Source organism: Enhydra lutris, unplaced genomic scaffold (assembly GCF_002288905.1).
Source record: "Enhydra lutris kenyoni isolate GAN:26980312 unplaced genomic scaffold, ASM228890v2 scaffoldscaffold3, whole genome shotgun sequence".
Lineage (NCBI taxonomy): Eukaryota > Metazoa > Chordata > Mammalia > Carnivora > Mustelidae > Enhydra > Enhydra lutris.
This window is the reverse complement of record NW_019154087.1, coordinates 9,342,306-9,352,509: the sequence shown is the minus strand read 5'-3', so window position 1 is coordinate 9,352,509 and position 10,204 is coordinate 9,342,306. Positions and strand designations below refer to the sequence as shown.

The 10,204-nt window shown below is 36.0% G+C and overlaps 1 protein-coding gene across 1 annotated transcript in view; it reads right to left on the bottom strand.

Annotated features, from left to right (window-relative positions):
- Positions 1 to 1,784: 1,784 nt before the first annotated feature.
- Positions 1,785 to 10,204, bottom strand: part of LOC111157589 (interleukin 21) — a 9,344-nt gene continuing 924 nt past the window's right edge. The window contains exons 3-5 of the mRNA XM_022519134.1: positions 6,060 to 6,215; positions 4,172 to 4,249; positions 1,785 to 4,075 (exon numbers count right to left, since the gene is read on the bottom strand). Coding sequence (XP_022374842.1) covers positions 4,052 to 4,075; positions 4,172 to 4,249; positions 6,060 to 6,215 — 258 coding nt within the window. The 3' untranslated portion in view covers positions 1,785 to 4,051. The remainder of the gene's footprint in view (positions 4,076 to 4,171; positions 4,250 to 6,059; positions 6,216 to 10,204) is intronic.

The following is a 10,204-nucleotide window of genomic DNA, read 5'->3' as shown; positions in this document are numbered from 1 at the left end:
ACTAGACTGTTGAGGGAAGAGGTTTAAAGTGAAAAGGTGGCCAGGAAAGAATCCTTAGGAACATCCACTTCTAAGGGGAGGATACAGGAAAGCAAAGCAACAGCTGGCATTGAGAATGCGTGGTCAGAGAGGTAAGATAAGAACCAGGAGAAGGAGGACGCTCCAGAGTCAAAGAAGGAAAAAAGAGAATTATTAAAGGTAGCAAAAGCCATGATAAGATAAAGTAAGATGAGGACTTAGACACATTTGTGAGCTGGGTAATTTGAAGGTCATCATTGACCTGACAAAGGGAAATTTTTGATATAGTGATAAGGTGTAGGATGTTAGAAATCAGATTATAATGATTTAATGAATGAATGAATAGAAGTTGAGGGAGTATAGACATATGCAGAGACTACTCTTTCAATGAGCTTAACTGTGAATTTCAAATCTCTCCCCTCCATATGAGGTGAGGCTATTCCTGGACTATCCTGTGGACTAGAATAGGTGGAGGCAGATACTGAAAGCAGATGAGTGTTCAGAGCTAAGCATGAAGTGGGAAAGTAATTCTAGTGAGCCAGATAGGGAAGTTTGAAAGTGTCCCCAAAGATGAGAGGCCAGCTTGTGTCCAAAGCCGGAATAGGGGACCAAGATTAGGACAGTTAGGTAGGGTGTTTGTAGGCAGCTACTTGAGAAGATTGCTGAGTCTGAAGTTCAAGGGACTGATCAGAGACCTAATTTCTGGAGTGGGGTGGGGGACAACAAAGGGGAATTAATAAACTGAGAGAGTGGGGAAGGGTAAAGTCTGGGCTATTGTGATGGGGTCTTGAGATAAATGTGGTAGAAGTAAAGAAGTTTGAGAACTAAGAGACTAGCAGGTGATGACTTTAGATAGGTAAGGATATCGTATAGAGAATAGTTTTAGGCAATAAAGTCTGACACATGGCTATGTGAATGGGATGATGACGGGATAAAAGATGTAGGTGTTTGGAACTGAGGTAGTCAAGGTTCTGGGAAGTTGTGGTATTGGTGGAATCATCCCCATGGGCACTGAAATTACCCAAGATAATGGCAGAAGTTGAATTCAAGGAAAGAACATGCCTAACTCCCCAGAAATGATGAAGGAGTGACCAGGAGAGGACAATCATCAATAACAAGTAAGGAAAGAAAAAAGCTATATGGAATAAATGTCAAAGCAGGAAAAGAGTTTTAAATAAGAGTGTGCACATAATGGGCATTGGGAAGGATATCTTCAAGTCTTCCAGGACTTGCCATACATTTGGGAGAGTTGCAAAAGCAAGTGGTATCCTTAAGGTAGAGACGGGAGTCCAAGATTCCATTTCAGCGAAGTATGTAAGGAGAGAAAATTGTCTTTGTAATATACATATGAAAACAATATGCTCCCAGAAACTGAGAATCACCTTTTATTTTCTACTTGGGCTATTGAATTAAGGGTTTCCAGGGAATCACAAAGACCGTTGTACTGACTGGGAAGTATTTAATATGATCAAGTCTTAAATAAGAAGCCATGAACATAAACATTTAAAACCAAATATATAATAAATAATTATTAAGTTATAAAGTACATAGTTTGCATTAAAACTAAATTCTCGAATGCAAATGTAAATACAACAGAGCAATAATATAGAATAATAATGCTACAATTTTATATGTGTCCAAAGAAGACACTTTCTGCTACAATAATAAAAATCATGATTGATTTTCCCTGAATTTCTGTGACCTACTGCAATGCTTTTCTGTCTTTCTTTTCTTCCTTCCTTCCTTTTGTTTGTTTGGAACATCTCTTTTGTTCCTGCAATGAGTGTTGTTACAAATGCTATTGAATTAGATTGTGTAACTGAACATTAGATTCAGTTAAACTTTCACTCAAAAGTATGGTCAGATGTTCCCATAAGAGTATCCAGAATTTTAGAGACTCAAAAACACATAAAGCTCTTTAAAAAGGCAGAACAGACTTTAGAGATTCAGTCCAATACCCTCATTCTATAGAGAAGGAAATAGAAACCCCGAAAATTTAAGCAAGTGACCGCAATTTCACAGCCAGCAAAATTTAAGGCCTCCTGTATCACCAGCCATAGATGAAAATAATGTTTATAGGTAAGCCTTATATCCCTTTTGAGGGCTGGTTAAACCTTGAACACGGAGCCTTGAAGATGGAGCTGTTCAAGTCTTACTTCTTCATCTTGTTTGTTCCAATGCAGTGCTTTTCTTGGGGTGTTGTTAGGATCTTTACCTGAGTCTTCAAACTCAGCTTAGTGAAGGCTCTTAACCAACAACCCATTAAATTATTTTTATTTCTAAGGTAGAATCTCTGGCCAAAGGATTAGAACAGAGATTTTTAACAGTAAACACACCAAAATAAATACATTATTTTAAATATAAAATCACAGTGTCAAAGAAGTCAACAACTATAAAGCCAGAAACAAGAAATACAGACTTCACCCTTTCCTAGTCAACTTTGCAGCCGCTTTCTACTTTTATCCCAGCAGTCTGGGCTGGCACCATTTGACACGTAGGCAGCCTCTCCATGCATGTTATCATTGTCATTGTTTACATGACCCCTCTGGAATAACATTTTAAAAATTTTAAAGCAGAATACCTTGTTTCTGATGATACAACATTTCATTGAGAGTTGATGAAATCATTGATGGCTAATGTATCTTTCAGAACTTCAAATTTATCTGTTACTTGTTTTTAAAATACTTTTAAGTAAATAATTTTCTCTTCTCAGAACATACAGTGTTTCCCATCCCACATCCTCTTGCACATTCACAGCCATTTTAACAATAAGAGATTCTCAAATAGCTTATAATGTTCTGGCAAAAATTTTATTTTTCTAGAGTTTTTAACTTAATATTTAAATAAACTCTGCTGGAGTTGATATGAAATGGCAGTTAGAGCAGGTTTCTTATTTTTACTATCCATGGTTGAAAGTTTGGAATGTTTATGCAAGGTCTGTTTTCTATGAGGACAGAAGTCTTGGCCTCTTGATTTGTCTCTTGATTTTGATCTTATATAGATGATTGAATTTGTCTTATGTAAAGCATGTGAGCACAAGGTGTCTGTCACTTTAAAAAGGAGAAAGAAAAGAAAGGAAGAAAGAAAGGTGACAGACATTTGAAGTTACTAGCTCACTCCCATACAATCATTATAACAATTTGAGATGAGAGCTACAAGACTTTTCAAATGTATTTTGTTTCAGAAGACCACCTGATATATGCCCCTCTGTAGGTTTTAATTGCCATTTCCACAAGCTTAAAATGTTAGCTTATAAGGGCACTTGAACTGGGAAAGGTACTATTAAACCCACTCAAAGAAAAAAAAGATTAAAGAGTGTATTCCATAAATACATTCATATCTATAGCATTTAAATATTTTTGATAAATCCCAATAAAGGAATAAGACTTTTTTGTAGCCATCTAGTAAAACTATCCCTTGGCACATAAATAAACTATATATTTATACATTGGATAGTCTGAGATAAAAAGTAAACTCTTCAGATTTACATTTCTAAACACTAGGTTTTCATTTCCTTAAAAGAATAAAGACCAACTTTTCATCTTGACTATATGCTTCTGTATTTCTCAGCTTGAACGAAGGTGTATAACTTTTAAGTTATGATCATCAGAGACCTCATTCTTGTGGTAATCAAGATCAAGGTAAATATAAGATCAGTAAGTTCCCAAATTACATTTTTGGCTAAAAATTTTAAGCTTCTCCTCCAATAAAGGAATATCATAGTTGGGCAATAATATCAAGTAAAAACTTTAGAAACCATAGAAACCATAACACAGGAAATCAAACTCTAATTGAGTAGAAAGCTTTTTCAAGTTGATCAAAACAAAGCATGTGGATCAAACTGAAATACTGCATTGTAATTGGGGGGAAATAATCCTGACTTTGAACACTTATCCAAGTCTTTCTCCCCATCACTAGTACGTTGTACTCCTCCATTTAGAAATCAAGAAGTGAGATTCACTACTGTGTTAGAGTATGTAATATAGTGTCCAGCTTCAAGTTAGATCCTCAGGAACTTCGTATTCCATGTGTTCTAGGAGAGATGCTGATAAATCATCTGTGGAAATAATATACCATGAGTAACATAAACATAAGCAGCAATCTGGATAGATAAATATGAAGTAGAAAATCAAACATAATTGCAGCTACATACCCTTTGGATGAGCGATTTCAGTCTTTCTAGGAATTCTTTGGGTGGTGTTTTCTCATAAGAATCACATGAGGGGCATGTCTAGAAATCAATGAAAGAATAATATTCTCCTTTAAAACATTTTTCCTACTTAATAAAGTGTTCAGTTAAAATTTATCTTTTTTCCAATTAGAAATATAAATCATGTTCACTGAAAAAAATTCAAGATGCACATAAAATTGTTCAGGAAAAAAACAATGGGAAAAATCACTTGTAATCCTGTCCTCAGAGATAACCATGCAATCTTTTGATGTATATCCTTCCAGTAATGGTTTTTACAATTTGCTTTTATGTTTTTTAACTTGATGGTAATTTGCTTTATTTACACTTAACATATCACAAGCATTTCCTGCATGTTAAATATTCTTCGAAAATATGATACATAATGGTTGCTTTGTATTCCAACATTGTATCAAACTATTACTATTTTTGGACATATAGATTGTTCTAACTTTTCACTATTACATACAATGCTGCAAGAACATTTCTGAATCATTTTATATGCATCTATTTTATTTGATAAAATTCTAGAAGTAGAATTACTAAATTAAAGGAATAAAAATTTTTCTCTTGATGTATGTTGTGAAAAAGGTTTACCTCTGTTCACGCAGACCATTCTTACTATTGTTGGGTATTGTTAAAATTTTTAATTGGATAGAAGTAGGATTTCCTTAACTTGCACTTAGTTGATTATAGGGAGAGTGAACAAATTTCATATGTATATTACCCGCTTACATATATATTTTTTTTTAATTCTAGTTTTTTCTTCTTTATCCTTATTCTTTTTGAGAGCAAACACCAGGCCACTGCTTGATATTCAGCATCTCTTAGTCAGTTTGAGGTTGTGGTGAGAGCATTTGACTGAAAGTTAGGTGATAGAAGTTCTAGTTCTCATTCTACCACTTAGTATTTATGGGGCTTAGGATAATCACTTAACCTCTGTAGGTCTCATTTTCCCATCTACCAATTGAATGTGTTTAACTAGATAGTTCTAAGCTCAATGCCAGCACTGCCATTTCATGAGTCTTTGTTATTAGGTTGCAAACACAGGCTCAGCTCCTTTCTTTCTGGAAAAGTTTTAGAGGGATACTCTTCACATTGCAACCTGGCCAAGCAATTAAAGAAAATAAAAGCCATTAAGATTTCATTTTAATCACATGTGAAATTCCTTGGTGGAGAGAGAACTGATTAAAAAATATTTTGGAGTAATTTATTTTATGTGTTTATCCACTGGTTTCTATTAATTCTTGAGTTAGTCATGAGAGTATCAGCATTGCTTATGAGTTGACGTAAGAAGAGATATACAAGAGGGTATACCTTGTAGGACCTCCTAAAACCAGGGACTATTAAAATTCTCCAGCCAAATAAGTCTATCTATTTAAATATAGTATTGGTTCTATGATTGTATAGGACAATAATTTTTTTTAAGAGAAGGCAGCCAAGTTTGAGATTTTTCTTAGTCTTTTGTAGGCTATCTCCTTTTTTGTGCAAAAACTGGGATCTGTTAATAAGAATACAAGTTATATGTGACTTGAGAGAAATGAGAGAATAATATTTAACTAGTAAGTCACAATTGGATTCTCTACCTAGTGACTTCCTCACCTTGGGAAGTTACAGCAACTTCTTCTAGCTACCAGGGACTTTTAGAAAATTCTAGAATTTCTGGGCACTTCTAAGTGTGTGGATTTGGAAGAGGTGACTCCGCTTCTCAAAATACACCATATATGATAACATGTAACTGGAAGGAAAGCACCAGAATCTCTGGCTACAAGTGTGTTTGTGTGTGTGTTATATCATGTAAGAGATATAGTTAATAAGTACAAATAAGATAGATAACAAATAACAATCTTACTGGTCTGTGTATCTGTCCTTTGTCTGCATTTGTGAGAGGTAGTTTCCTCTTCAGCTGTTTCGTTAATACTTTTATTTTCTGCTCATTGCCTCCTGTGTTTGCTGCCTTTAGTTGGGCTGTCTGAAAACATGAAAAAGCTGACCACTCACAATGTCTCTGAAAGAGAAATAATTTGTATATATGTTAACAAAACAAAAGTTATTCAGAAAGTAAAAATGATCTTCCCAATCCTCTTTTTCTACTTCTACTACAATGTATTAGATCACATTTATTTCAGCAGATGATGAGGAATAAGTTCACATCATACTTAATCTTCGAGCTGAAGAGAAGGAGGCACCTGACATTTGAAATATCACCCCATATTAGGGAAGAGAGAACATAGTCCTGCCTCACAGTCAAGAGGGAAGAGCCTCACTTTTCCATAGCTCTTTATTCCTAATTCCATGTGAAGTCTGGGTGGTAGGCAGGATCTTCTTGTTTTGTGGGGGAGAGTTGGTTTGGTTTTAGAACAAGTTTTCTAAAAGTTACACTGTGCCTAGTTGCAGCTTTGGGTGAGATACACTGTAGTACAATTAACAATCAATTTTATTTGTTTTTTTTTTCTCTTTCTCTACAGTATACATGAGAGCATCTAACGGTGACCTGTCTCAAGCATCATCTGATCTTGTACAATACCTGGCATCATCTCTCATTGTTGGTGAATGCTCAATAAATAGGTGTGGAGTTGACAAATGAAATAAATGAGTCAAAACCCCTACTTTGGGGAAAGGAAGTGGCTTTGACCTTTGACGGCCTATTCCATATCTAAGATTCATTACACCTGTGATATACTACACATGACTCTTCTAAAATCCTATTCACACTCTTGGATCAGTTAGAGTAGGATTCTGCCTGAATCAAGAAGTCAAGGAACAGAATTTGAGACTTGGCCAACCAATGGGAGGGAAGACCGCTCTTTAGAAACTAAGGGTAGTATCTCAAAGAATGGAGAAGTGGACAGAATGAGAGTCAAAACCTTGTCTCTTGGTTTAGTCAAATAAGTAGTGAGTAGTGAATAAGTCAAAAATCTTAAATATCAAACTAAAAATAAAATGGAGTTTATTGGAAGAACAAAATTTAAACTGACTTGTTGCAAACATTTTAATGCTCATCTAAGAACTTGTATCCAAGTTTCTTTTTCTTTCAGCAAATGTATGTATAATATGCTCTTCAATCCCCAGCCCACCCTACCCTAGTTGCTGTATCCTCATTGCATTAATGTGTGTGGAAGTCACTGCCGTATAACCAGAAACCTCAGTCTCTCTCCATCCCTACAAGGGCAGGCCAATATATAACAAACTTACCTGGGTTTTCTCATGGACAATCAGCTGAAAATAGCATCTGGCCCGCTTTGCATTTTCCAACCCATACGCTTACCCAGTATGAATGTTGATTAATAACATGCATCTTTAAGATACAACCCCATCAGGTTTGCTTTGCATACATAGCCACAAGCCGAAAACCAGCTTATCTGGTTTCCTTCTATCAGAGCAGCTTGTCTCTCTCATAAGGGCAAGGTAATATCCTTTCCATATGTTTGCCAAAATGCTTATTTAATAGAAACTATTTATAAATGTTAATTATAGCACTTTTTTTTCCTTGAAAACCACATGTTCATGTTTGTTGAAGTTTTTTCTTTTCTCTTCTTTTTGACCACAACCGGCTTAACTTACTGGAAAAAAATAATATTCATATTTAAAGAGGTAAATTTTCCAGCTGAAACTGAAAACACTAACTGCTTCATCCGTGATGATCTGAAAAACCAGCATTTCTCACAGAAGCCCATTTTGCTGAGTTAACATTTCATATGTATGTTGAAAGAAAGTTATGTTCCAAAGAAGTAGAGGGGCCCTACCAAATGAACTCCCTTGATATTGCCAGGAATGGTCATGAACAGTGATGAAAGATTTTATACCTGAGAATGATTTTCTGAAAGCCTCTGAATGGCATCTGGATGCTGATACACATATTGACAGGCTGTGCTGTCTCTCCTGCCCTTCCTTGTTCACCTGTGTCAATAAGAAGTGTGGTATGTTGCTTTGTGCTTTCTGCAAGCCGCAGAGTGGGCCTTGGCGATGTGTGGTCCAGGACAAAGAACTGCTGGATTTGGTTTTGGGTGCACATCAAAGGCAGCCTCAAAGAGGAAAAGAAGTAGAAGAGCTGTCCTGCTAACTGCCTTAAGGATGTACTGAAAAGGGGCATGAAGAGATTAACCTTGCTTCAGGGAGTCTTGGGCGCTCTGTCACTCACAGGGTTTAAGGATGAACCCAAAATCATGCATAGCACCACCGTCTGGGAGTATCACTGTTATTTTCCTTTGCTGTGCCTTGGTGGCAACAAACTATGAGGGCAAGACTGTGATTCCTTCATCCTCGAACCCATGATAACATGAAGAGTTATGTGTCCTACATTAGTATTGCAGGACAGAGGGAGAAGCACGGATGTCGAAAGCAAGAGTAAAGAGCAAAGAGAACAGTCAAGTGCTGCTTTTGCAAGAGAGCACATTTGGCTTTGTTGTTCTGCAACTGAGTGTTTGAAAATATGTACCTCCATATAGCTTATTTGTAACCCCTCTCGCAGAAAGGCCTGGCCACTCACACTAGGAAGTCTTAGTGGAGATTACCTTAACCTACACACAAACTAGGTTTAGGGTTTCTCAGTAACAACACTATTGACATCTTGGGCTAGATAATTCTTTGTTTTCAGGACCGTCCTGTGCATTCTAGGATGTTTAGTAGCACCTTTGGCCGCTAACTACTAGATGCCAATAGAAACCAGTCCCCTACACGCAATCGTGACAACCAAAAATTTCTCCAAAGTCAGATGTTCTCAGGGGGTAAAGTCATTATCAGTTGAGGACCACTGGTTATGTAATTAGAAAGAAAGAGAATGATGCCTGGCAAAGCCAATTAGGGATTGGAGATAATCACTATTTGTAGCAACATTTACATGCAACATGTAAATGAATTTATTTTCCTTAAGCATTTTAATCTTTTCAAATCTCTTATAGATCCTGCTTTCATGCTAGCCCTGAAAAACTTGCTATAAAGCTACTGTGGCCTTTAACTATTTTTTTTCTTCCTAAGTTTGCCTGCCAACATAGTTTAAAGATCTTAGTTACACCATTTCTTACTTGTATCATAACCAGCATTGTTGGATAAGAATGTCAGATAGATACAGTGTCACCAAGAAAAAAAAAATCTCATTATGATGTAAAACAAAAACAAAAAAATCTCTATCTTCATTAAAGCATAGATACTTAACAAAGGATGTACCTACTGGATCAATTCAAGTTAGAAAATGGGAAATCTTCCCTATTTCTCATTTTGCAACTTATAGACAGGGCTGGTGCAAAAGGACTCTAACCACAGCAGTTAAATAAAATGCATGAGATGCTAAAAATGCATATTTTGATAATTAGGTCATGATTAAGAATATTCTCACTTATTGGAAAAGTCTTTCCAATAAGCTGAATGTGCTACTTTCATTTTAGATGCTGCTTATTAGAAAAGGGCCTAGTAAATGAGAGTGGTTAGGTTTAGATAGAGAGTGAATTTTAGAGAAAAGCAATAGTTGTGACTCATTCACTTTCTAAACTTTTACACATAGTCATTTACGATAATTGTTTTCTCTGCAATGTATCTTTATATGCCTCCCCTTTGTAGTGTCCTAATTACTGGTAGCACTTTTATTGTAACTCTAATTTATGCACTTAAAGGTCTGTGACAATGAAAACATTTCCCCAGTTGCATTTATCTCCTCAGGTTACCTGACGTGAAGACTAGAGCAAAGTTACAAAGGAAAAGATCAGCACGGAGCACTCTTGAACTATATCCTAGATGCTTTCTTCCTGGGACCTAATGGATTTAAATGGCTTAAGAGAATGGGATGAGTTTGTGAAAATAGTCCTTTTGAAGGACCTCTCCAAAGGCCAAAGACAAGACTCACTGAGGCCAAGGTATATGGGAATTATATTCTAAAGGACAGCCCTGATTTCCATTCTACCATTTTTCCATGTTGTGCCTTCCCTTTCTTCCTTTCCTCTCTTTCTTTCTTTCTTTCTTTCTTTCTTTCTTTCTTTCTTTCTTTCTTTCTTTCTTTCTTTC